Below are 27,647 nucleotides of genomic sequence, written 5' to 3' on the forward strand. Positions count from 1 at the left end.
TCATCATAGTCTTCTGAACTAGACAGGACCTAAATTTCCAGTAAAAAATAAGCAATAATTTCAGGCCTTATGAAATCATAAACAAGCAGAATGGAAAGCGGGAGACTAGCCCAGCTTTTTTTCCCTTTGCAGGTTACCTTTAACACTGGTTATGTGACTTGCTGTGAAATATAAGTGCTCTGGGCCAAGAGACTCTAATTTTCTCTGTTTGTACAGAACTCAGACAATGGGGCCCTGACCAGTTAGGCAGTTATCTGCTACATGCAATATAGATGTTTAATTTCTTAAAAACTGTTGAATGCTCTCCTTTTTACTGGAAAGATAGTGTCTACGGTGGTTACAGCTGATACTTCCTTTGTGTTATAAGTTCAATTTTTAACACCTGGTAACATGCCCCTTATGAGCCGATTCTAGGGTGGAATTTTTTGGAACATGAGGCAAATTGGACATGAGTTGAAGTTTCTATTTAGTGTTGCATGTGCAGGATTTAAATAACTTTCATATTTCCCCACAAATAATCAGCTATTTCAATGTTTCAGAATAATTTCAATGGTATGACTCCTATACCCAGCATATGAATATGAAATTCAGTGATCCAGTATGTTCTCATTCAGTGTTTCTTCCAGGGTATTGGAAAGGATTAGGGTAAATGTCTATTTACCAAAGATCCAAGGAAATACGTAGTGTATATTTATATTGTTTGTCTCCCCCCCACCCCCCCAATCTCCCATATCAAGAATCTGTCTAAACTAACCAGTAAGGTCAGTAAATACACTAGATGATGAAAATGTGGATTACCAAATAAAATACACACTTTATTGTCCCATTGGTTCAACCCTGCATCTTCCCTTTCTTGTTGTCTTACTGCTACTCTTTCACTCCCACTCTATCCTTTCAGCCACACGTTATGAATGTTTCCCTTTATTTTTTGGTTCTCTTGTTTGCACTTTTTTATGCCACTCTCCTAATTAGTCTTTGCATAGTAGCAACACCCAAGTTGTAATGCAGCAAGGCTTTGGCACTATTAAAGAAAATAAGTGTTAGTGCAAAATCACTGTGCAGTCAACACCTCACTATTGTATTCCTTGGGCAATTTTTTATAAAGTTTGTAACCTTTCCTGTAGCAGTAACACCCCCCTCACCCACCCCCCCAAAAAAAACAAACAAACAAACCCACAACCTATTATGGTCTCAAATATTCTTTAGTGAAACACAGCTGTATGAATCAGGAGATCTGATGAATGCAACTGTTTGAAATCTCAGACTTTAGATCTATCTAGTATGAAATTAATTTGACAATATAGTTGTAACAATACAAATTCTGTTAGTTTAGTTATGAAAATCACTTAATCTCTAAAAACAGATTCGTCGAGTCTCTTTTGCAAATCCAATTTACCAAGAAGGATTGGCAGATGACATCGATAGGAGAAGTCCCGTTGTTAGGTGTCATTCTTCTTCAAATAGTTCACCATCTTTGCGAAGTTTTAAAATTTCATCTAATACCCAAGCCAAGGTAAACTGTGTTTGTTTTAAGTTTTCTTCAGAATAGTTCTTTCTAGGTATTAGTACAATCTGTATAGCATAACCTTTATACCATAACTGTATGCCTTTCTTGTCAGAGCTAGTCTTACTCAAGTGTAAACTTAAATATAAGGGTAAACAGTTCCAAGAATGGCCAATATATAGAACAGGCTTTAGAATTCGTAAATGAAAGAAGTACTTTTGTAGTCTGGTTGATTCTAATTTCACCTTCTGTGAAATGAAGAGCTTTATGTTGAGAACTAAAATCCTATGACTATTTTTAAATATCTACGATCCTGAGAGATTTTTTCCTCTTTTCTATCCAGCATATTACCACTCCAACCAAAGGACTTCTGTCCCCAGGATCTCGTAACGCTAAATTTAAGAGCTCAAAGAAGTGTTTAGTAAGAAGTGCTTCAGTTCATGTATCTCTTCTCTATTTTCTCCTGTATTTAGTTGTGTGATACTTAATTAATAATTTTTTCTATACTATTCAAGATTACTGAAATGGCCAAGGAGTCGCTGCCGTGTCCTACAGAGAGCGTGTACCCTGCATTGGTAGGCTGTAAAGCTCCAGTTGACATAATTTTACCTCAGATTACATCAAACATTTGGTAAGTGGTTATTCCTTTCAAGACTAAAAACTCCTAATACACCTCCATGAATTTTATAAACCTTTCTGTTAAGATGTATCGGTCTCTAATTCTAGCATTCATTGGAGGCACTTCCTGCAAAAAAAAAGTAAAAGGAAGTTTTACTGTCAGACTTACTCTCCTTTTAGCATCTAGCAGAAATGCTGAACTCTTCTGTTCTTGTCCTAAGAATACAAAAAGGCCATGGCAAATTCTTTCAGGAATGCACAGGGGTAACCCCAGCTGTAAAAGCAGCAATGAGGGCACTATTGTGGTTCAGCTGCTAGCGTTTTTACCACTGCATTATCTGTCTGTACTCAGATGTGGAAGATGCATGAACTTGTTTTTTTTTCCTAGCCTACCTATATCATGTTTGTTTCATATATTTTTAGTGTTCTAGAACATGAACGTGTTCCACAATCTGTTAAACAAGATTTTATTACAAAGCTTATGATTCTGCAGTATTTGTGACCTTTCTTTTAACTTTTGCTATATATATTTATTATATATATTCATATTCTGAATGTGTCAGCTCTTTCAACAGAGATAATATTAATGTTTGATAATGCCCACCAGACCTGTCTGCATATTTTATTAAAAATTGTCAAATGCTGCTTTGTGCAATGAGCATTTCAAGAGATGAAAAAGCATTATTTCAGATTTACGAAAACTTGGATGAGTGTTTCCAATGCTTACTAGGCTCAACTAGCTTGGTTTTTTGTGTGTTTTGAATCTGAAAACATATACCAAAAGACAAGTTTTCTGGAGTTACCACAGGACCTGTTCAGAATGACCTGTTTTTGAAGTACTCCTTTTTTCCCATTCGTGTTACTTAATTAAATTTAAAAGCCATTCATTTTATGGATAATTCAATAAACTGTGGAGAACAAAATTTTTATTTTCTGCAGAAAGATGTCATCTGCTTTGACTTTTTTCTCCTTCTTTAATATGAATACAAAGCTATACATTCCAGCAAATTTCTCGCCTCTCTTCCTCCTCTTCTCAGCCTCTGAAGGAAACATGATCCTACCAACAGCTTTTCATGTCTTAGTAGGAATAAATATCCAGAATCCTTTTTTTCCTCAGGGCAAGAGGTTTGGGGCAGCTCATTCGAGCAAAGAATATTAAGACAGTGGGTGACCTGAGTACTCTGACAGCAGCTGAAATCAAAACTCTTCCTATCCGTTCTCCTAAAGTTTCCAATGTTAAAAAGGCTCTTAGAGGATATCATGAGCAACAGGTAAAGCTGTTTTAAGTACCATAATGAAATAGACAGTATCATAAAGTCCTGCATTGCTAACTATCTTTACAGGAGATCTACATTTAAAAAAAATATAAAACTTTTACTGAAAAAAGGCTAAAATACAATATTAAAGCCAACATGAAACTTAATTTTAAATTTTCAAGCTGAGTAACAGTGCAACAGCGTAGCTAGTCTACAGTTGTCAAGCCTTGCCTCTCAGTCTTTTTTCTGTTTGGTGGTGGTAATATTTCATTATGAGAAAATTATAATTTTTTGCTTTGCCAAGAAGCCTGAAAGTTCACATGGTGAGAAATTTCTGAATGTCGATAAAATGAGGTGTCTTAAAATTTGAAACACAACTAGTTTTTGAGCACAGTGTTGTCAGTGACTAGTTGGATTAAAAAAGTAACTTGTGATGCCAATAATATGGGAGTTTCCCATCTTATACATACTTTAATACTGACTTAAAATATAATTTTAACATTTGTCTATCAAAGCAATATTCAAGTGTGGTGGAAACCAACTTACAGCTTAGTACAGAGCAGCGTTTCCCAAACTGTGTTCCGCGGAACACTGGTGTTCCGCATGATGTGAATAGGTGTTCCGTGAAAGAATCTAGAATTTAATTTTGACTCTTGCACTTCATTTTTGTACTACTTTATACGCACTTTCCAGTTAGAAATTGTTAGTTCAAGTTATTTTAAAGTTCTATTTTTGCTTTGTTTTATAAAATAAAATATATTTGACAATAAAGAACGCAATTTTGTATTTGAAAACCAAACAACTACAAAATAATATTATAAGTGTTCCGTAATAGGCTAAAAAGTGTTCCGTGGCCAAAAAAGTTTGGGAAACACTGGTATAGAGTTTGCATGCTGCCAATATCACACAGGTCATGTTTTTTACCAAGGTAATGACCACGGTGATGTGGTTAAACAGCAGTTGTGTTTAAAAATTGTGAAATTAAAATCACAGTTTTTCAAATTTTATGATAAGTGCTTTCCACCATGTGATTTCAGACTGCTTCCTTTTAGGGAAAACTCTTCTTTCCTTTCTGATCTCTTTCCTAATTAAATCTGTAGGTGAAGGCTCGTGGATTTGATGAAATTGCAGTCCTTGAAGACAGAGAGAAGGCAGAAAATGTCATAGATGAGAAACATTTTTCCACAGATGAAGAAAGACTTGCAACTGGTAAACATTGCATTATCTTGTTTGACTTCAGATTTGGGTTTTGTCACTTGCTCTCCTGTCCTTGTCATAACATAAGCGTAACTTGTTGCTTTCTTAGTATGAGTAGTGTGACAGATTCAGTTAAACCGATTAATACCTTTGTGTGATGGTAGCTTCTTAAAACTGCTGTGTAACTGAATTGCGCTGGTTTTGGGAGGAGATCACCTTTATCAGTATTTTGCTATGTCATTGATACTAGTTAGAACACAAATAGAAGACTTTTATAAGAAACATGCTAACGAATTCATATCAAAGTCGAATATTTTTAAACTTTACGGATTCAACAGCTGAATTATATTGGTGCCAGAAATGTGATATAGACAACTTAAACACATTTTTTTCATAGCAGAAACTCATAACACTTCCATACCAATAAATTTCACTCAGATTAAAAGTAAGATACATTTACAATAGTGTATGTCAATCACTTTTGTTTCTTTTTTTAGATTTGAGTGAACAAGTTGCCTTGAGCACAGATAGACAGCCCACAACAGATCTCTTGAGCCAGGTCAGTGCACTTGCTGCTCAGCTAACCTCTGAAGATCTCCACAGTTATTCGGGGAGCCAACTTTTTGAAATGCAAGAGAAACTTGGTAGCATGACAAACTGTATTATGAAAAATTTGCAGTCCCGTTGGAAGTCACCACCCAATGAAAGCTCTGTTTAGTCATTTGTACTTGAAACACTTTTCAAACAGGAAGTTTTGATATACAGCAGTTTTTGAAAACAAGTTTTTTATATTTGACTGATAATATGAAGTATTCCATAAAAAACTGAACATTCATGCAATGGCAAACTTTTTAACACAGAGGGAGACAGTGTATCATGGTGTACTGCTTAATTTTTTTTAATTTGTGGGATCATTTCCATGTTAAAAATATTTGTTTTATAGCTGTGCATAGTCTTTCAAGTAACTTAAAAGTAAACTTAAGATATGCAATAGCAAAGACTGTGAAACCTAAATAATATCTTAAATATTTTTCACATGTAAAGTGTTTTTATTCCTGTGAAGCCTTATTAAATGTAAAAGGTTATATATCTCAGAACTCTAATTAATTGAAACCAGAAAGTGTTGCTCAGTTTTACTGAATGCTCCTGTGATGTTCTTTTAAATTGCTGATATTTTGAGAAGAATTCCGTCTGGTTTAGACCCTATTTCATATTGAGATGTGCTATGCTTGACTAATTCCTTACAGTAGTATCTTTCACATCTCAGTAAGGTCCAGTTGTCAAGCACCTGAGTTAGTCTATTTTTGCATGCATTTTTATAGACTTCAAAAGGTAAAGCTGGTAATAGAATTGGCTTATGAGGTCATAAGGGTTTGCTGCAGAACTTCAGGCTCCTTTCATGTGCCCGTACAATGTTATGTGCAGCAGTGTTATGTCCCACTGGAAGAATCTTACACAGAAGTAGATTTGACATGCACAATTTTGTATATTATGTATAGACTTATGGTTGCAGATGTTGGTTATAATTTATGATTTTGAATTTTGATTGCATGGAATGCACTGCTGCTTCTCAAAGACCTTGTTCAGTGAGAGTTCTTCGGTTTTACTTTGGAAATATAATTTGTATATAATGTACTGTAGATTCCAGAATGGACAGTCACGTAATGTGAATCCTGCAGCTGTTTTTAGGACTTCTGTATGTACAAATAAAACAATGAATAGTTCTCTAACGGTTAATGCAGTCTTACTTGCAAATAGAAATTCTTATTGCTTTTTTTAGTGTATGCTGAACAAGAAGTATGGTGCACGTGAAACTTGTCTGAAGATATGTCTCAGGCAGTGGTCAGAACTCTCCTGGCAAACGCTGTCTGAAGGGTCTACTCAACTTTTTCTTAATAGTGCTTATTATGATGGTGATTTTCCCAGCTCCTGCCTTTGCATCTGCCTAAGGGACTTTTTTGTCAAACTTTGGGGTAGTGGTGAGCATTGATCTCCCTCACAGCCCCTTCTCTACCTGGGCCAGTTTTTTTTATCCAGGTGTCGGAACCCCTCAGAGCCTCAGCTGTAGTGCCTCTCTGCTGGCTCTTCACAAATAGAAAAATGGAGGCGACTCTCAAAAAAAGATGTTTAAGGCCTCCTGGCTGGAAGATCACAGAGCCCTTAAAGGATAGAGACCATCCTGACTTTGGCTCTATTTTAAAGAAAGGTTCCCTGGTAATAGTTTAGTTGCTGAGGCCTTAGAGAGTGCGATGAGTTTCTCAGCCAAATCCAGGGCCTCCAGCTCAGTGGCGTATGGCTCCATCCCTGGAAGGTGAATAACCACTCAAAATGGGCGCCGTGTTCTGCCAAATTCACAGGAGCCCTGCATTTCAGAGCAAAGCTAGACAAGATAGTGGCGGACAGTGCCACAGAATCTGAACGGTCCCTTCCAACACCCCACCATGCCTTTACGAGAGAGTACAGACCAGTCTTCAGACAAATGTGTTCCTTTCAGCCTTCATTCTTGCAAGAATACCAGCAGGTTCTCCAGAGGGAAGCTGTGGAACTGTGACTTGGGAGGAAATCCCCAAGGGAACATTGTAGCTCCCAAAGCCTTTTCATGACAGGCTGCATAAGTCTCTGCCCAGAGCTGGAGCTTGGGGGCAGAATTTCCCATTTCCTGGAGGAATGGATTGCTTCATCCGCAGCATAGGCATTGACTCCGTGGGTGCTCCGGGGCTCAAGCACCCACGGGGGGGAAAAAAAATAATGGGTGCTCAGCACCCAGGAGCCAGAGCTTGAGTGTGGAATGTGATGAGTTCTGTGCTGCTCCCAGCTTCTGCCCTTGGGGCAGGGAGTTTGTTTATAAACAGAAGCAGAGTGATTACGATAACAAAAGGCTTGTCATTAAATTAAATTAAGCATCTTTAGATGATCCTGAAAGCATTCCCAGGCATTCCAGTTAAAAGGAAACACAGGATAGGAATAAATGGTCCATTTTCAGAATGAAGAGAAGTAAATAGTGGTGTCCCTCAAGGGGCTTGTACTGGTCTGGGACCAGTGCTGATCAACGTATTCATAAATGATCTGCAAAAAGGAGTAAACGGTGAGGTGGTAAAGTTTGCAGATGCTACATAATTACTCAGTTAAGTCCAAAAGAGACTGCAAAGAGTTACAAAGGGAAATTTGCAAAACTGAGTCACTTGACAACAAAATGCCAGATTAAATTCCATGTTAAATGCAAAGTAATGCACAAGAAAAAATATAATCCCAATTATACATACAAAATGATGGTCCTAAATTAGCTATTACCCATCAAGAAAGAGATCTTGGAGTCATTTTCAGTATTCTGGAAGCACTGTGTTTCCAGAGCACTGCACGTTCATAAGAATCCTCCTCACTGTGCCTGTATCATCCTGAACTCATTCTCCAGCTTCAGAAGACTTAAAAATGATCTCCAGTCATCAGTGGGACAAACGCAACTGAATAATGTAACTGTCCTTAACGTGCATCAAAACAATGCCAGGGAACCTAGATGTAAATAAGATTGCTGACAGTTTCATCCAGAAATCCACAGAGAGACATAATGTCTTTAAACTGGGATATTATTGAAGACAGCTTGTGATTGCAATAATTTTAATATACTGTAATTCATGATGATGTAATTACATAGTTCATAACAATTGAATCATTATTAAAATAGTAAAGATACCAGTGATAGACACCTTCAATAACTAGAATATGAAAAACATGTATAAATATGCTGACATTAGCCTCCCCCTAAAACTGGCAGAGTGCCCCCTCAACACACACCCCTCTTCAAAAGCACCTACTAGCAAAAACAAAAGTTAGCGGCTCTGGTCCACAGACCAGTGGGTCAGGGAGATAATGAGCTAGGGATCCTCCATCAAGTTAGACTCCATTCTATCATTTTTCATCCAGTTCCCCGCCTTGAACAACCCCATAAAATGTGCTTTAATACAGAATGAGATTTCTCACCTCTTGGATATAGGAGTGAGATCATTCATTTGGAGTACAACTCTGAGAATCTTTCATCTATTTTCTTCATTCAGAAGTGTACAAGAGGATTCCAAGCCATTCTAGATTTCAGGTGGCTTAACAAGTGGATGAAGGAAACAAAGTCCTGGACGAAATCCCAATTTCTACAGTGTCATCCCTGTCCCAGGGTGATTTTTTGACGTCCGTGAATCTCCCAGTCACACTGCAGGATCCTATGGTTTTGGCTGTGGCTGGAAGCGTTATCAGTATCAGATGCTCCCATTCAGCTTGCGATTGGCTCTCCTTAGGTCTTTACAAAGATAATGGTGGAAATCATATTCAGATTCAGGTCACAGGGAAACCATCTGTACCACTTCCTGGAAGACATCTTAATGAGCTCCACTGCCATTACTGGCACACACAACTATGTTCTAGACATTGAATCTCCTTCAGGCCCATGGCTTAATCATCAGTATCAAGAAAAGCTCCTTGCTTCCATTCACCCAACTAACTCACATCAGAGTACCCACAGACACCTTGATAGCAAGGACAAATCCATCTCTAGAGAGGTTCCAGAAGATTCAAGACATCACATTGTTTTGGAACTGCAAGACACTATTGTGCTGAGGCTTCAGCTGCTAGGCCTTCTTGTATCAAGCATAGAAATCACTCCATGGGTGCAGTCACACATCAGGGAACCTTCCAGGCTTCATCTTAAAGGTATGAGACCACTTCCTGGAATGCATGAAAGGTCCAGTGAGAGTTCCAGTGCAGGTTAACTCCTTAAAATGATGGTCACCCCAGGGCAATTGTCTGCAAGGGTGAATCCATGTGCCTTCCACATCCCTTGATCCTCACAACTGACATTAGCCGGAGACACTGGGGAGCACACTTGGGGTCTCAAACAGCTCAAGGCATCTGGAACATGGAGGAAAGGACTCACAGCATAAACCTTGTAGCGTGGTCAAGCTAGGACTATGAAGGTTCCAGTCCAGCCTAGAAGGGAACCACATCCTGATCAGACAACAGGACCATGGTTGCGTATGTGAACGAGGAGAGAACAAGAAGCCCAGCACTATATTGCAAAGCAATGGAAATCATGCAGTGGGTGGAGCATTCTTTTCTGTCCCTCAGGGCAGTTCACGTAAAGGAAAACCTGAACCAGAAGGCAGACTGGCTTAGCAGGCGCAAGGTGAACAGCTCTAAGTTGTGCTTGAATCAGGAAGTTGCCAAGTAAATTGTCGAGTTGTTTGGCCTGCCCTCAACTGACCTATTTGCAAACCACATAAATGTGAAGAGACCAAAGTACTTAACCACAGATGCATTCAGATAGATGCCTTATCGCACAGATGGCTGCAGGACCCCCTGTATGCATTTCCACCCTCCCCGTTATTGGGGAAGGTGGTCCAGAAAATAAAATAACGCCTGACAGTAATATTGGTAATCCCGCACTGGTCGAGGAGATCCTGGTTTTGGACCTAGTAGAGCTGAAATTGGGACCCCCACTACAGCTCCCAAAGAAGCAGGCTATCTCACCAGGTCCTCTGCTGCAGGCAGACCCAAACAGACACCATCTAATAGCTTGGCTACTGAAAGAGAATCAGTAGTAGTATCATTAGGTCTGTCCTTCAAACTCATCAGAACATTTCTTTCTTTTAAGAGTATCAGCCTTGAAAGCATACTCCTGTCTGGACAAAATTTTGCGAGTTTGTGCCAGAAACATACAGCAAATCTTAGAAACCCAGGAATTCCAGCTATCTTAATTTTCTTCAATAAGTCTTTGACAAAGGTACCAACCCAGTGTCATTGCACATCAGGTGTCTGCCCTTAGCAGTGTGACATTTGTAGGGTTTAGGGGCCATCTGGTAGAGGACCCCCAGGTAGATTCCTTAGGGCAGTCCAGTTAGCCAAGTGGGCAACTAGACCTCTTTATCCCGAGTGGGACTTGCCATTTGTACTGAGAGCCCTGACAACACCCCTGTGAACCACTGGTGTCAGTGTCACCATTTTATTTGTCAATGAAGACTTCTTTTTCATAGCCATCATGTCTACCAGGCAAATGTCGGAGCTCCTGGCGCTTTCTATGCAGAAACCTTACTGCATGGTACATGAGGACAAGGTGGAGCTCAGGACTCTGGGATCATTTATCCTAAAGGTGAACTCTTCTTTCCATGCTTCCCAAAAGAGGGTTTTACCTTCATTCTGTCTGACACAACACCCCAGCAAGGAGAAGTGGCGCACATTAAATGTCAGAAGCACTCTGAAAATTTACCTCAAATGTAGAGTCCATGAGGAGAGCAGGGGTCCTGTTGTATTCTTCCATCCAAAAGGGCAAGGACTCAGCAATAGAAGACTTGGAAGCACTAAGTAATAAGATCACACATTGTGGAAGCGTAGAAGGCTTCCAGAGGTTCCTGTTCCAGAAGGGATCAGTGCACACATTCTGCAAACTCTGGGGACTTGGAGGACAAAACAAGCTAATACATCCACAGCAGACACTTGTTTGTGAAGCACTACAAGGTGGACTTCCTGTCCTCTACAGAGGCATCCTTTGGCAGGAAAGTGCTGCAGGTGGTGGCCTGTAAATGATTTTGCCCTCAGAGCAAATAATTCAGATGAGGAAGGACACTATTTTTCCCTTTTTTACCTTTTCTATAACTTTTCCTACATCTGTTCAGTGCTCACTACTTCACAGACTTCAAGAACTGTGGAAGACAGAGTTGCAAAACGGAAAATTTCTCACCAATAATTTTCTTTCTGCTAGCAGCATCTCCCACAATTCTGTCCAGATATTAAGTGGCAACATTACCATATGACTGTTGATCTTTGGGCCAATGTACATAGTAATTTTGTTATCTCTGGAATATTGTGATGCAAGTTTTACAGCTTGGAAATAACTCATCTTGGAGTGAGTGGAGGGAGCAATGGCCAGATCATGCAGCTCCAAAACTCTGATCTGCTTCTGTGAACTGCAGCGAGTGGAGAACAGTCCAGACATCAAGAATTGTAAGAGACACAATTAACAGAAAGGAGACTATTGGTAAGGAAGCGCTGTTCTCCAGGACCATGATGTGGCAACCAGAAACCACTGGTCCCCAGAACATGAGTGAGTTTGTGCTGAAAATATACAGGTAACATAGCCAAAGGAGAGGCTTCAGTCTTCTAGAGATATTCGTCAGGCTGCTCGGTCCACTTTGCTGTAAAATTTAACCTGCTGATAAATGGAACGTAGCCATTTTCATATTGGACCATTAGACCACTGGTACCTGTCTGATGGGCCAGCACTAGATGGGGGGAAGTTAATTAATTTGCCCATAATTTCTTCCCAAACCCCTCAGTTAGAGATTAGCTAATGCCCTGAAGTATTATGTGCCTTTCAAATTTGTTGGTTTAAAAAAATCATACTAATGTAACCGAAGTTTTTGTTATCCACATGAATGTGTCTATTTCTTTTCTGAATTCTGTTTAAAATCTTGGCCTCAACTATAGCTTGTAACAGTGGAATAAAGATCTTTGAATATGTATAATTCAAGGATTTTCAGACAAGATTGTGTTGTAGCAAGATTGTGTTTAATATGCAGATCATTTCACTGCTCTTGACCCAAAGTTAATGCATCAATCATACTGCAGAAATGTGAACTTAAAGCTGTTTTCCTGTAAATTAGTGACTACTGACACCACCGCAATCAGATGAAAAAAACATGCATCAGTGCTCAGCAAGCAGGAGAGAGGAGAGGCTTTTTCTGTATTTACTTGTGGCTGGTTTGAGATGTTGAGTTTACATGTTGCTTATTGGGAACAATAAATGTATTCAAACATTTTTAGAACAGCATAGAAAAATTTTAGGGTGCATGATAGGAAAACCAGTAAAACCAACAAAGATGCAGACTTTTTAAAATTATATTTGAATATTGTGAAATTCAACTGGATTCTAAACCAAAAGGTACTCAGAACCCTTTGTGTCAAAATTTTGCTTGCGTAAAAATAACTTAGGGAAGATGGCATTGTAATAGGTTTTTATGAACAAGTCCAGTCCTAAAAAGATAGTTTGGAAGAACACAGTGCTCTAGGGACTACTAGTGTGTTTGCAAACATTCTCATCAGAAATGAATTGTAAATGTTTTTTTAAACATTTTGTTAATATATATATTTTTTCAGAATGACAATTCATAAGACACCATCAAGTGGGGAAAACAATAGGCACTTTAGAAAGGGTTGAATTTATAGTGGCCAGTCTGATTTGTGGTTTTAAAAAAAAAAAGTGCCGAGGTGTTTTGACCATGTAGATATGCTTTATAGAAGATCTAATTTTCATTTAGACAGCTTCTACATAGTTGGCTGGAAGCATGCCAGTCTTGCCAGTCCTCTGTACAGTCCCATACATCCAGCCTTCATCAATAGCTTGGACATTTACAATTGCATCCCCATCTTTGAAGGAAACTTCATCAGCATCAGATGCCATGTAGTCATACATGGCACGGTATGTCTTCTATTTAAAAAAAAAAAAAAAAGTCAGTATACTAAGAGGTTAAAGAAAGCCATAACTTGCCACAAATTGTTCAACAGGTTATAAGGCAGCAGTGTACCACCTAAGGATTCAATTTCATACTCTTTATGCCTGTAAATATTTAGCCTGATTCTCCCTCCACTCCTCCCCAATAAATAAACTCTGTAGTTTCCAGCCATGTATTCCATGTCTGCCTAACTTGGGGTGGGAGAAAAGGTTAGTTTGGAGGTCACACTGCACAGTCTGTAATGTCCATTTCATGAAGGAGGCTGGAGCCCAAAAAAGGGATGCCCTATCTTAGTGTATCATTTGGGCAACTTTAAATGGCAGACTTGTACAGAGCTCTAGCCGCCAATTTTAAGCTGCCTTCTCCTTGTAGAACTCTTGCTGAGGGCAGCACTATACACACCTTGCATTGCCCCTGGAATGGTCCCCCTGGCCACAGCTAGGATTCGTCATTTAATTTGCACACCCTCAGCTAATGGTAATAAAAGTGGGCCCTGGCTTTAGGTTTAAAAAGCAACCCCTAGAGGGTGAGAAGACTAATCTGTAATTTTCAGGTCTGGGCTGGAGCTCATGCCATTCCTGCTTATGTATCGTTTTGCCCAGGCCTTCCACTGTATGTCTGTGTAGAATACTGGCACATCTGCTGCTGAATCAGTTTCTGCACGTGGCATGCCTTGGAGGTCCCTGAAGCGTTGATGAGCACCAATGTTGTTCAATCTGTCCAAACTACTTAAACTTGGGGAAGCCAAACCTGTTGTCTAAGTCACAGGAGATTTCAGATGCTGCAGTCAATAGAAGGCCTTTGGTGCATAAATGGCACGAGCTCTAAACTGAGCCTGTTTATTCAGTATGGCCACCATAGGGAAAAGGTGAAAGTGGCTAAAGAAAATCACACAACCATTAATTGTACTGTAGCTGGTAAAACAACTTGGGACTGACAGGCCACAAAGAATGTCATCAATTTTACTTACACCCGTGGTAGATGGGTGAGAGGGAACGGAAGACACTGTTGTCAGCTGGGTGGCAACAGAAGATGATCTTTGTTGTGGCAGTTCTATAGTTTTAGCTTGTTTGTAAGCCACTGCAAAAGAAAAGAGTGTTTAAATGGTAAATGATTTGGAGGATTATTTCTCTCTCCCTCCCCGAGTTTTTCCAGAGCTGAGAACTTTGCATACAAATAGTATTTTTAACATGAATAAAGTTACTTGGTCAAATCATCAGCTGTGAAAATCTGTTTAATGTCATTTAAACCAATGCCAATGTACATCAGCTGAGGTCTCAGCCACTGTCTCAAGATTGTATAGTTATGTTTTTGTAATGGCTAAAATGTATTGTTAGGGTTTTTTAAATCAAACCTTTCATCTGAGTATTGTGAACGGTGTTCAGATATTTAAAAGGGCCGTAATATCTACCTCACAGGGTTATGAGGTTCAAAGATTGGACCAGTTGTTTCATATGTCTGGGCCATATGTGTCACAGTCTATTGCACAGCTGGGAATAGAACCCAGGAGTCCTGACTCTTACTACTATTGCTTTAACCATCTCTGAAGTACTGCAATGATGCACTGTAATATCTTTTCTCTGAGGTTTCAAAGCTGAGGGATGTGAGCCAAAAATTCCCCAGTGTAGGAGTTAAACATCCCTTCCCACTCATATAATCCCTCCCCTTTTCCCCAGCCATCCCCTTCCTACAGGATGCTGGAAGAGAGCCCCTCCCCCAAAAGGGGGAGGGGCTACTCTCAGTCATTGACCCCATGCTTTCATATCATAAGGGATGTGTCAACTTCTCCCTCCCCCAGTCCATTCAGCCAGCTTGTGCCACCTCCTCCCCTGCTGCTTCCTGGACAGCAAGAGAGTGAGAGAGACACGCTTGGGGAGAAAGGGTTCCTGGTATAGGTGAGCTAGTCATCAGGACTCGCAGCAGGCAAGTGACCCAGTATAGTCCAACTAGAAGGTCTTCCTTTCTCCAGGCAAGGCCCTTGTTGTCCCACTTCTTTAGCCCTTAAGAACTGTCCTGTCCCTATGTTGTTAAATACCCCAGAATTAGGAAATGTCCTCATGGTTAACACGACCCATCGCTCTATTGACATTTACTTGCAGGTTAGATGAAGCACTAATGAGAATGAGGTAGGGCACTATCTTACAAAATGCGAAGGAGAAGTGAGACTGGGCAACCCGAGTCTTTTTCATCCTGAGATCTTCCAAGATTTTGTTCCCTTCCTACCTGTTGTAGTTGTGGTGAAGAGGCCTCCATTGCTGTAATAAGACAGGTGGTGATCAGCACCTTCTGAATGCTCAGATTTCTCATCCCCGGCGCTGACGCTTAATGCACTAGCAGAGCGGGATTGCTCCCGGCTGCGGCGCTGGGCTTGGACTGGAGGAGGAGAACAAGCAGAAACCAGACTGAGTGCCTGGACCTATTTACCTCAGTGGTACTCTGTTACTAAAGGCCATATTTTTCCCTAACAGTGCATTACTATTGATGTGAGTGAAGTTATGGTGGTGTACAGTAAGCTGGAGAGAATCTGGCATGGTAGGTATAAGCACCTAACAAAAGTTACTCAAATTCTAAATATTACTGCTGGTTAGAAAGCTAATGGAGAAACCACACAATTAGGTTTCAGAGTAGGATTCTCAACTACACAGACAGCTGCAGTGCTACTGAAGGGGGACCAGGGACTTCATGATAGAATTGTAGCCTAACTGAATAAAAATATTGCTCTTTGTATTTAAAAAAAAAAAATTAGGAACATCATAATTGTGCCTGTTTATTTTCCAACATTCTCTCCTGCTGCACCTACTTCTCCCTCTAGTTATAGGGCAAGGTGCTCTACTTCTCCATGTTCCCTTTTCTGTACCTGTTGGATGGTACTTATATTGCCAGCATTTAACTATCACTTTCTTTGGAATAAGCAAAATGTGGTATTTTAAAAGCACTTGGGCTCAGTTAAGTTATTAACATGATAAATCAAAATGAGCAGGGCCATTTATAAATATTAATGAAACCTGAAGCTGAACACCACTCCCTTTTGGTTGTCACTCTTACTAGATTGGAATTTTCCAAACCATGGAGGATGCAATATGTATTCATAAATCAACCTCCGTCCCCACCTAAGTACCACAAAGCTGGGTCAGCGTTGCTGAACATTTTTCTTATTTGTGCTTGCAGTATAGAGCTTTCTCTAAAAATGAAAGGGAGTAAGAAAAAGAAGACTAACCGCTCTGCAGGCATTTCATTTTAGATAAGTAATGAAAGAAGCACATTTGATAAGCTATAAATACAGTGATTTAAGCCAGCAGTAGACAATACAAACAATCCAATGCATCTGTGTTAAAGGCATAATATACATGTATATACTTGGGGTTGAATAATGTGTTTTCTGAAGATTAGCAAATCAAATATCCAGTTACCTATGTGTACAACTAGATAAGTTTAAACATATAGCCATGTAGGCTTGGATTTTAAAAGGCAATTCCTGTTGTCTTTCAGTGGGAAGTTGGTCCCTAGGTGGGTTTGAGAATTCTAGCCCTATTTAATAAAGTGCTTCCAGAAGTCAGCACGGAAATCTATTCAGTTGTATTCCTTAACCTGCTGATGGAATTCAGTCTTCGTTGGATAGTAGGTAGAGAGTTGACCTATCTAAAAACATACATTTCAAGTAACAACACATTTGACAACACGCTGCGTTGAACAGAACATCTGGTCAACAGCAGCTATTGTGGGACACACCAGAAATCATGTGTAAGCTTCTAGACTGAATGTTGTCTTCTGCTGGGTCATAGTCAAAGACTGATCCAGGATTAGTGCGCCACACACGAAGACCTGAAAGAGAAATGTACTGTTTTTACCAACTATCCAAAAGTCCACTTACATCTTGAACAGGAAAAGAATAGGAACATAAGAGGTTCCTATATGCAGTAATTTTGTCTCTTGAAGCTGAATATGTTTGAAGGCCATAAGAGAAGTTTGAGGAGAACTTAAAACCATGCTTCTCAAATCTGGCCATAACACAGACCAGATATTTGGGCAAGGCCCATTTCCTTATTACTCTATCAAGTGATGTCATTGTACAGTAACAGATTTGCCAAACGCGTCTCCAGGATCTGCAAGGATATGTTCATATGTGCTTAGAAAGAAATTAACACAATTTTTTTAAAATCAATATGAATTATGATCTTCCCATGTTAAATTTAGAAAGACCTGGATCAAACAGTAGGTTTCCATATTGCACAATGTGTAGCTAATATTGCCCATTGCAGAGAGCTTTGCAACGTTTAATTTGTTGAAGGGTGACTAAAATAGCTCAAAGTAACGCTGACTAATGAATCAAACGGGATGCAACAGCTGGAAATTAAAGCTAGGCAAATTCAGACTATTCAGAACACTACTTATGTAGTATTCCTCTAATTTTTTCTATCCATGTGCGGAATGAATTTGATGTGCACCAATAATGTGTGGCTGTGCGCCACCAGTAGAAACAAACATTTTGGGGGGGGGGGGGTCTAAAGTTACCATAGGGATAATTACTCCAGTCAGACATTTGAGAATTCACTACTCAAAGAATTAAATTTAAGCATGAGAGAAATAAAATTATGAAATGCATAGACCAGTCAAAAAACGAAAGTAACAGCACTTTGAAAGAATAAAATTACAGAAAATATATGTGCATTGCAGGAAATACCAAGTAGTAACAACAACACCACCACAAGAATGTGTTGGGATGTGAGTGTGAAAGAGTGTTTGGGTGTGTGAGAGAGAGAGAGAGCTAGTGTGTGTGTGTGTGAGACACACACACACAGATTGTGCTGGCTGCTGGGCAAGTCTATGAGAGACTGTACTGTCTCTTTAAGGCACTCACACCAGAAGGCTCAGACCATGGCAGCTGAGCTCTCCTGCTCCTGAGCCCTGTTCCCCTCCCTGGCTCTGTGGAGATGGGATACATGGGCAAGGGGGAGGGGGATACCCTGACACAAGCTCCACCACTTCCCCTTCTCCCTCACAGAGGGTCCCAGGAGCAGCTGGCCAGGTGCTTCGAGGCAGGAGCAACATGGGCAGGGGCACCTGAACACACACCACGGTGCGCGGCTCTGCTAATTAAGTGTGCGGCACTTGATTCACTCCTGGGCTGCCGCGCAACCATACAGCTTAGCGTGAACACAGGACATAAGGTGTATATTTTTATTGGTAATTAACCGTTAGAACAGTTTACCAGGGACTGTCAATCACTGACAACTTTTAAATCAACATTGGTTGTTTGTCCTCAAAGACTGTGCGATTAATTATTTTGGGGATGTTCCATGGCCTGTGTTATACAGGAGTTACAAGGCCTGTTTGAGTTTTACATGGGGCAGAAGAAATGCTCTCAGTATTTCATAGTAACACCATAGTACCGCTATGCAGTGTGAGTGCAGAATACCTGTGATGATCTCTTGATCCTGGTCCACTCGTTTTTGCTCCATTTCTACAACTTTTCTTTGAATGCCTCTGTAGTGAATATCACTGAAGTCCTGCATGTTCTTTTTCACACGTTCTGTAATGGGGTCAGTAACCACAGGCGTGAAGCTACCCTTGTGTTTTTCAAAATCTTCATGGTATTTCACCTACAATTAAAAAAAAATAAGACATGTCCATTCCTCTGCAGAGTAGCTACTATTGGTATTTCTGCTTGCCTTGAATTAATAGCTAGTAGATATGTGCATTGGCATCTCTGAGTTCTGAAAGCCAAGAGACAGGGAAATCCTGTATCCCTTGTGGATTCTATAAAGGATAAACTCAGTACAGCTTTTGCTGTTTAAATATGGCAATCAAAGTCACCATAGACGCATTATCCGTGATGTGACAATGCCGATCGCTCAAGACTTGAGTTAAATTTTGATTACATCACTTGCCAGCCTTCTAAAAAAAAAAGGAAGCCTTACTGTAGAGATGTGTCGCTGGGTCTCTCGTACACGCCTCATTTCAGGGGTATCCAATACATAGGCTGCTTTGCCTTGCACTTGTTTCCTGAAACTATCTGAATAGAGAACCTACCAAATGAGAAACAGGGAGTGAAGGTGAGTCAGTATTTCTGCCTCTGAATTCTCAGAGACTCTTTGCACGAGTGACGAGATGAGACAAAATGAATGCAGACATGCTGGAGAGAACCTCTAGGCCACGATGCTAGTTTAGTTATTGCGACATGGCTCACACTGGCTTTTGAAAGGCATGGTATAAGAACATACCTCAAACTTTTTGCTTTTCACTAAGTAAAAGATCTTTTCGTCTGAAGTCTTTTAAAGGCAAAGTAGTGGTGAAAGCCTGATTAATTTTGTTAGATGAGTATGTAAAAAATTGCTGCCTTGGTAAACAAAGGCCAGAGCTGAACCTTAGATAGTATTTTGGGCCATATTCTGTTATCATTTATGGATTTGCAACTCATTGACTTCATGAAGTTATCAATGAGTAGTGAAGAAAATAATTAGGCCCATCTTATCCTTCTAATAGTCAATTACATTTGGGGGGGATGGGGTGGGAGGGGGAATACCTGCCTTTCTCCATGAGCCCTAAGACCATTCTTTGATTATACCTGTGGCCTAATCCTGCAAACCCTTATTCACTTAAGTATTCCCGACATTAGGATCTCAAAACCGTGTTGATAAGGGCCATATAGGTTCAGTGATACTATTTGCATGTGTAAGCATTTGCAGGAGAGGGCATGACAAGTCTCAGCTGTCTTGAGTAACAGCTTATGGGGGGCGTTACTGCCTGTAGGAATGAATACATTTTATGTAGAATACAAGCTACTATCAAAAAACAGTAAATATCCATAATGCTGAAGAATGTCCATTATGCATCTCATACCATATACGTGTTTTAAACACAGAGGATATTACCAGGAATTTAGATGGTTAAATTTGTTATTTGAAGTCAAATCATTATTTAAAACAAGGAATCAGATGAAATTAGAGCGCCAGTTAAAACAAGGAGTGAAACACTCCAGGCATTAGAGTTACATTTTAGTATCATTTTAAAACTTCAAAACTAGGTAAAGAAGTTAATATTTAGATGTTTTTAAGTTGAATGAGGAAAGGACTAAATGATTTATAATGTTAAAATGTTATTTTGTAGCTTATTTATTTGTCCTAACAAATACCGAGCTAATGTTTTCTTGATTGCGTTTAGCTCTCTCCATCTCTGGAGTGATAGGTGTCGGAGTTCCTTTTCCCATGTGCTCTTTGTACAACACCTATAGCACACAAAAAAAGTGTCCAGAAGTCAAAGACTAGACAATTGTTGATGAATCATGGTGTAAATGGTGTTATTGTTTAATCATACTCGTCACTGCATGGATATAAGGATATCAGGAAGTAAAGCAGTTAAAACGTTATCTGATTATGCAAAAAGTAAAATAATTATTTCAAAAGGAAAAAAAAGGCAAGTTGAGAAAATTGGGGTAAAATTAGAAGCAGAACAAAGTTTTTGAGGCTTGTTATTTTTTTTAATATAAGGTTGTTCCTTTCAATACCAAGCTAATGTTTTCTTGATTGCGTTTGACTCTCTCCATCTCTGGAGTTATAGGTGTCGGCGTTGCTTTCCCTACGTTTTCTTTGTACGCAACCTACAGGTTACAGAGAAGTAGCCAAAAAACAAAAAAAATGTACAAGTGAATTTTTTTAAACTATTACTTTTGTAATAGTAAATTTTATTGTGTTAATAGGAAAAATCCCTCTGGAAAAAATATTTAAAAAGTTAATAAAATCAATGCTTGTAATTTTAAAAAGCCAATTAAAATTACATTTAAAAATGTGGGGGAGAAACAAAACTAGTCAGATGAAAGGTATTTTTAAAAAATGCACTGTCACATCACATTTTATTTTCTCAAGACAATACCGAGCTAATGTTTTCTTGATTGCGTTTGACTCTCTCCATCTCTGGAGTAACAGGTGTTGGGGTTGCTCGCCCCAAGTTTTCTTTGTATAATACCTACGGGATACAAAAGACGTATCCAGAAAAAACAAGTTATTTATCAAATTTTAAAAACCATGACTTGTTATGGTACACAGCACTGCATGAATGCCAAACATCTAAAGGGACATGGATGTGTAAGAGCAAGAAAAAAAAACTGGAAAAAAAGATTATTAAAAATTAACTTTTCATATTAAAATAGACGGGCTCTATCCAGCTGCAAATATTTACGGTACTGCAGGATGCACAAGCTCTGGGAAATTGTCTGTGCCCTCGGCAGACCCTAGTCAAGAAAGAGGTTGCTCCAGGAGACCTGAAAAATGAGTCCCTAACTCCCATGCACTGCCTTCATGTATTATGCAAACCTTAAGAGGAGGGTTGGAGGAGGAATTGCTGTAGGAGGGGCAGTTGGTCTCAAGCACCTGAACTGGTTGTAATCTGAACTCCAACGAAACTCCATTGACTGAACCTTCCCACAGCTGCCCTGGTAGGATCACAGTGGGTGGTTGGTGGCTTCCCCAGTGAAGACATCCCTTCTTACTACTTTCTCCACTAAATCACCATTTGGGGAGGATTCCTCTCCCTGTCTCTGTTTTGAAGATGTTTATTTCTCTGGCTGATTGACACCAGTCAGCGAAATTAAAAACTGACTCCAGGAGCCGATGTTCTGTAAATCTCGCTGCATCATTCCCAGGACCCTGATGGCTGTATATGGAAATCTGAGACTTCATCCCTTAAAAGGGGCAGGTTGTACAGTTGTGCAATTCCAGTTAAGGCAATGGAAAGACTCCCACTGATTCTAATACGACCTGGATCACGCCCTAATGTTTAAGCCCGTGTGATTCTCAGTGTTTCCTAGATACTGTCAACTGCTTCCAACTCCCACAGAGGTCTAGAATATGTCACCAGGTCAGTTCCTAACTGGGTTCCGTGGAACAATAGGGAGGAAGTGCTGTTGAGCTTGTATAGGCCAGCAGCCGACAGAGACTGTTAATGTCTGGATAGAGCCCTACGGTCACAGAGCTAGGTTATAAAACAATCCTAAAATTCCAGGAGCAGACTGTTAACACTAAAGTTAGGTTTATTTTTAGGAGCAAAAGAAATTATTATGCAAACAGAGTCATATCTAACATTTAAAGCTGAAAAAGTCTTTCTGAAATTTGTTAGTGTTATTTTATTAAAAAATAGGAGCAAAGGGGGAAAAACTTTATTTTATAGGTACCGAGCTAATGTGTTCTTGATTGCGTTTGACTCTCTCCATCTCTGGAGTGACTGGTGTTGGGGTCGCTTTCCCCACGTGTTCTTTGTACAAAACCTACATGATATAAAGGAGTATCCAAAAATCATAAAAAGGCAATGACAATAAAAACAAGAGCTTTTGAATTATCACATTTAGAAAGGGTTACTTTTTGGGGCCCATTCCTGATTCCAGTAAAATCAGTAAGTGCTTTGTGATTGATCTAACTGGCTACAGGAATGGCTCCATTAAGGAATCAGCACTTCATGAAAGCAAAACAGCTTAGTAGAATAAGGAGTCTGGAAGGGTTAAACAAAAACAAAAAAGCAAAAAAACAACTGTTTATTGAAAAAAGAAAGTCAATTAAATTGTTGCTCTAATAAAATCCTAGTACCAAAGGATTAAAGATGAGACTGTGTAGCTTATTTATAAGTGTAAAAAGTAGGAATTTTATGGCAAGAGGTGAATTCACATCCATTTTAAAGTTAGAAAGCATAATTGTTAAAACCTCTAGTGTTATGTTAAACATTTAAGATCTTAAAAAGAGTGTTTTTCCTGCTAAAAATACCGAGCTAATGGTTTCTTGATTGCGTTTGACTCTCTCCATCTCTGGAGTGACTGGTGTTGGGGTAGCTTTCCCTACATTTTCTTTGTACAACACCTGTGAGACATAAGAAAGCAGCCATAGAAAGCAGCAGTAAATAAAACTCCATTTGTTGACAAGTTGGAAGCCTAGGGCATGTTCTATCTTTTCATGCTGAAGAAAATGCATCTGAGGAAATATAGATCTAACATTGCTTTTTAACCACAAAAGAATTCTTTGAACAAATATTGTGTTTTAACAAGACCACAAAAAAGCAGTAGCTGAGGCGGTTACGAAAATGGATGATGGTAAAAAAAAAAAAATAATGTAAAAGTTTCAGCGAAAATCAAGATTGAAAAGTGAAGAAGGGCAAATGATTAAAAGTTCTCAAGATTAGAAATGTGGCATTAAAAATGTTTTTAAAAGCAACAACATCAGAACAAAAATAGGTTAAAATAGTGGGAGGTCAGTGTCATTTGTTAAAAAAGTTCATTTTGAAACAGAGTTAATGGGAACTTTTTGCTTATCAGAAATACCGAGCTAAAGTTTTCTTGATTGCGTTTGACTCTCTCAATCTCTGGAGTGACAGGTATGGGGGTTCCAGTCCCCAAGTTCTCTTTGTACAAAACCTGTGTGGTAACGAAGCATCCAAAAAAAATCAGAAAAGCAACAATTAATAAAGCACCACATTATGTCAGGTATTAAGTCTAGTTGGTCTGATTCTGCTTCTCTGTACACCCAAAATCCTGGCTGAATGCCATGAAAGGTTTGGCTGTGCAAGGAGTAGGGGCTCAAGACCAGATAATTCTAATGTCTTATTGTGGAATATGTATTGAATCCACCAGAGAATGGTTTTCTTGGCAAACACGGATCAAAAACTAAATCTGATTACATGAGAAAGTTTTATGACTACCTCTCACTCTATCCTATTGGAGATTCAGACCCATGTTCCTTGCATGGTGAGTGACAGGTACAACAGAGATTTTTTTAAAATATCCAACAAGAGAACAGACAAAAAAAAAAAAAAAAGAGGTTCAAACAAGGAGTAAAGTGATTAACATTATTGAGGATTATACAAATAGTAAAGTTAGGAAGAAGATTAAGTAAGTAACAGTCACTGTAAAATTGCAGTAAAATGATGGAAAGAGGATGGTCTTATTGGTATAAGTTAATTAGGTGAAAGGGATAGGGTGTGTGGTTTTTGTTTTCTTTATAATGATTAAAATGTGCATTTTAAATGGAGTTAAAGGAAATTTTTTTCTTTTCAAAAATACCGAGCTAAAGTTTTCTTGATTGCGTTTGACTCTCTCAACCTCTGGAGTGACAGGTGTTGGGGTTCCTGTCCCCAGGTTCTCTTTGTACAACACCTGTGGGGTAACATGGAAATAGCCAAAAAAAAAAAAAAAAAAAAGCAAGAGTCAATAATATCCTGTGTGCTGGCAGAAAGGGAGAAGTGTGAGGGATACAATTTTTTCACAGCCATCCTGGACTAAAAGCAGGACAAATTAATGAAATAAAAGCTGTAGCATCATTGTACTACACAATATATTGTGATCAATTTTGATGGAAAAAGGGGTTTTTATTTATGGATCACATGAAATATCTCAGGTTAAAGGGTATTTTAGAGTTTAAAATGTTGCTTAAAAAGGAATGAAGGGATTTTTCATATATAATGAAATAACATTTTCTTGATGGTATTTGACCCTGTGTTTCTGGAGAGAGAGACATTGATGTTCCTTCCCTAAATTCTCTATAACATGTGCAATGAGGAGGAGTCATAAAAAAAAAAATCAATAAAATGGTGCCTAGAGTTAAGATTAAGGAATCTTGCTGCCTTATTCTGAAAAGGGCACAGGGGTTACATTAAAAAGAACGCATTTGGGAATGGTACTGGAGAAATACTTATTTAACATTGCTGTCTGATTACATGTGAAATTTCTCTCGAAGAAATGCAACTATGCTGGCAATTTTGACCCATAGGACCAGAGCTTCAAATGAAGGTATGCCAGTTTCCACAGACAAGGATTCAACTCAGAGTCTTTGCACCATGAGAGATAGGTAAGGATGGGACGAAAGACATCTGACATGACAGAAAAGAAACAGTCTGCTCCTAAATACTAACTAACTAACTAAAGCCCTTGCAGAAATACTGAGACAGACTCTCAGCAGTCTAAATTGGTGTAGTTGCATTGAAATTATACAGATTTATATCAGCTGAGGTTTTGGCCAAACATGTCTTAATTGTTATGTGCATTAAACCAGAAAAAAATCAAGGATTGAGGTAATTATTTTTAAAAAAGCCTGTTATTAGAAAAAAAATAGCTAACAACGTTCAGGATTATCTAAACCACAAAACATAGGCATAGGAATAAGGTATCAATCCCTGAAAACTTCAGTAAAAGATGGGGGAAAGGATGGTTTTATCAATATAAGTTGATTACAGGGAAAGGATAGCAGTATAGTTATTTTGGTAAAGGTTAAAACATTTAAAAATGAGTTAAAGGAAACTTTTTTCATTGGAAAAATACCAAGCTAAAGTTTTCTTGATTGCGTTTGACTCTCTCAATCTCTGGTGTGACAGGTGTTGGAGTTCCTGTCCCCAGGTTCTCTTTGTACAACACCTGTGGAGTAACAAGGATGTGTCAATAATACTCCACTTGATGAAGGTAAGTGTTGAGCATAAGGAATACAATTTTTATGTCTACCAAATCCACTCTGCACCAAAAAAGCAGGAAGTGTTAATGAATAAGCTAGCTAAGATCAGTGTTATACAGGAATTGTGATAAACTCGGATGGAATTCTTTAGACTTGCAGAAATACCATATCTTATTTTTTACGTGCACTACAGTGGAAAAAAGGGGGATTGAGGCTTTCAAAAACAAAAGTGCTACATTAAAAATTCAAAATAGTTCTAGTTTTTTAAAAGTTAAACACAGGTTTGGAAAATAGAGGGGTGGAAATGGTGGTTAGGAGTTCCTCAGAATTACATAACTCATAAAAAGTACAAAAAAAAAATAAGTAATAATCACTGAAAATTGGAAAGACGATGGTCTTATTTTTATAAGGAAAAGGAAAAGGAAAGGAAAAGGGTGGAACTTTTATAAATGTTTAAAAGTTCATCTGAAATGGAGTGAAAGGTAGCAATTTTCTTTTAAAAAAATACCAAGCTAAAGTTTTCTTGATTGCGTTTGACTCTCTCCATCTCTGGAGTGACAGGTGTTGGGGTCCCAGTCCCCAAGCCCTCCTTGTACAACACCTGTGTGGCAACAAGGAAGTGTCAAAGAAAAAGAAGAAGCAAGTCAACAAATCTCTACTTAACATCATGTATATGTTAAGCATCAAGAATCCAATTTTTATATATCAATCCTGACCCCAAACTAGGAAAAGTTAAAGGGAAAATGAGCTAATATTGATGATTATGCAGTATTTGTGACCTCAGCTATGCACCCACAATTCCCATCAATAAGAGATGCTTGGGGAAATATGAAGGCACAAGTGGGCCAGGTTCTGATTTAATTTATTTCATTGTAAATCTGGAGTGATTTCACTGATTTTAATGGATATCTCCAGACCTGTACCAGTTTAAATGAGATCAGAGTAGCTTGTGGTAAGTACATGTATCAAAAAGTGTAACTACATTGTATTCTCCTAAGTGGCATAAGAATCTGAAGTCAGGACAGAATTTCAAAACTATGGTGTTTGAGCCAGTATAAAATGAATTCAAACCTCCCCCCATATAAACAGGGACACAAAAAAGTTAATAATAATAAAAAAGCATCTTGATGTAAAACTCATGAATTGTGGATGGCAATTCGAATGGAATGTATTAGGACCAGAAGAATTTATCCTAGAGGATTGTGAGTACTATAATTAATCTTCATTATGTATGTAATTCTCTTCCTCTCTGGAACACAGCAATGCTGCCCCGGGTCTGTTTACAAAGACCTGCAGGATACAAGAAAAGCATCCAACACGGCAACAACAAAAGAAAGACATGTCATGTTCTAACTACATTCTATTGCTTTAAAGAAAGGTTAGGTTTTATTTTACATTTGCACTGCACTGACATGGTGATGCAAAGGCTATTAGAAACATCTACTGTGTTATTGAGGAAGAGGATGGGAATCCACTCTGAACATCACGTTTTGCAATGGGGGAAATATATAAGGAAATGTGGTAGGGTAAATATGGTTAAAATTTCACAGAAGGAAATATTTATAACAACTACGTTAGACTGGGATGGAAAATTAAAATGCCGTACTAGGATGGTGACAGGTTTAGTGGTTCAGTTAAAAAAAAGGGCTGTGATTCAAAGCCCTGTGAAGGGTTAAAGGAAGAAATTTAATATGGAGGAGTTAATGGAGGAGTTATCGGGATTGTTGTTTTCTTCTGGAAATACCGAGCTAACGATCTCTTGATTGCGTTTGACTCTCTCCATCTCTGGAGTGACAGGTGTTGGGATCCCAGTCCCCAAGCCCTCCTTGTACAAAACCTGTGAGGTACAAGAAAGTACTCAAACCAGGCAAGGTTATTAAATCTGGCTATGTGATGAGCAGTGTTTAGTAACAGTATTGACTATTCCACACTTCTAGAGGTGAATGCTAAAGGCAGTTGCATGGTGGTTGATTATTCCATAAATACTCAGAAGCTGGTGAGTTAAACTTAAACAAACAGACAGAGGGAAAATGCCATGTTAGTTTCACTGCTGACCTCCGGGTGTTTTTTTGTTTTGTTTTTAATGCATATAAAATTGTAAATCACTCAAAAGGTTAAAAACACAACGGGGAATGGCAGGAGATGAGTTAAATATTTCATG

At 38.8% G+C, this 27,647-nt stretch overlaps 2 protein-coding genes across 9 annotated transcripts in view; one reads left to right on the plus strand and one right to left on the minus strand.

Moving 5' to 3' along the window:
- RIF1 (replication timing regulatory factor 1) overlaps positions 1 to 6,300 on the plus strand; it is a 61,084-nt gene extending 54,784 nt beyond the window's left edge. For 7 of the 8 annotated variants that reach the window (XM_073305456.1, XM_073305452.1, XM_073305455.1 and 4 more), the window contains 6 exons: positions 1,364 to 1,513; positions 1,848 to 1,925; positions 2,020 to 2,135; positions 3,240 to 3,393; positions 4,479 to 4,587; positions 5,073 to 6,300. In XM_073305456.1, the coding sequence (XP_073161557.1) occupies positions 1,364 to 1,513; positions 1,848 to 1,925; positions 2,020 to 2,135; positions 3,240 to 3,393; positions 4,479 to 4,587; positions 5,073 to 5,293 (828 nt within the window). In that variant the 3' untranslated portion in view covers positions 5,294 to 6,300. The remainder of the gene's footprint in view (positions 1 to 1,363; positions 1,514 to 1,847; positions 1,926 to 2,019; positions 2,136 to 3,239; positions 3,394 to 4,478; positions 4,588 to 5,072) is intronic. The other variant, XM_073305453.1, reaches the window with a different exon arrangement.
- Positions 6,301 to 12,513: 6,213 nt separating this feature from the next.
- Positions 12,514 to 27,647, minus strand: part of NEB (nebulin) — a 193,958-nt gene continuing 178,824 nt past the window's right edge. Inside the window, exons 150-165 of the mRNA XM_073306879.1 lie at positions 27,231 to 27,323; positions 25,995 to 26,087; positions 25,360 to 25,452; positions 24,106 to 24,198; positions 23,368 to 23,460; positions 22,817 to 22,909; positions 22,234 to 22,326; positions 20,937 to 21,029; positions 20,572 to 20,664; positions 20,200 to 20,292; positions 18,986 to 19,093; positions 18,484 to 18,667; positions 16,797 to 16,889; positions 15,291 to 15,440; positions 14,038 to 14,147; positions 12,514 to 13,042 (exon numbers count right to left, since the gene is read on the minus strand). Coding sequence (XP_073162980.1) covers positions 12,869 to 13,042; positions 14,038 to 14,147; positions 15,291 to 15,440; positions 16,797 to 16,889; positions 18,484 to 18,667; positions 18,986 to 19,093; positions 20,200 to 20,292; positions 20,572 to 20,664; positions 20,937 to 21,029; positions 22,234 to 22,326; positions 22,817 to 22,909; positions 23,368 to 23,460; positions 24,106 to 24,198; positions 25,360 to 25,452; positions 25,995 to 26,087; positions 27,231 to 27,323 — 1,749 coding nt within the window. The 3' untranslated portion in view covers positions 12,514 to 12,868. The remainder of the gene's footprint in view (positions 13,043 to 14,037; positions 14,148 to 15,290; positions 15,441 to 16,796; positions 16,890 to 18,483; positions 18,668 to 18,985; positions 19,094 to 20,199; positions 20,293 to 20,571; positions 20,665 to 20,936; positions 21,030 to 22,233; positions 22,327 to 22,816; positions 22,910 to 23,367; positions 23,461 to 24,105; positions 24,199 to 25,359; positions 25,453 to 25,994; positions 26,088 to 27,230; positions 27,324 to 27,647) is intronic.

Source organism: Lepidochelys kempii, chromosome 11 (genome assembly GCF_965140265.1).
Source record: "Lepidochelys kempii isolate rLepKem1 chromosome 11, rLepKem1.hap2, whole genome shotgun sequence".
Taxonomy (NCBI): Eukaryota; Metazoa; Chordata; order Testudines; family Cheloniidae; genus Lepidochelys; species Lepidochelys kempii.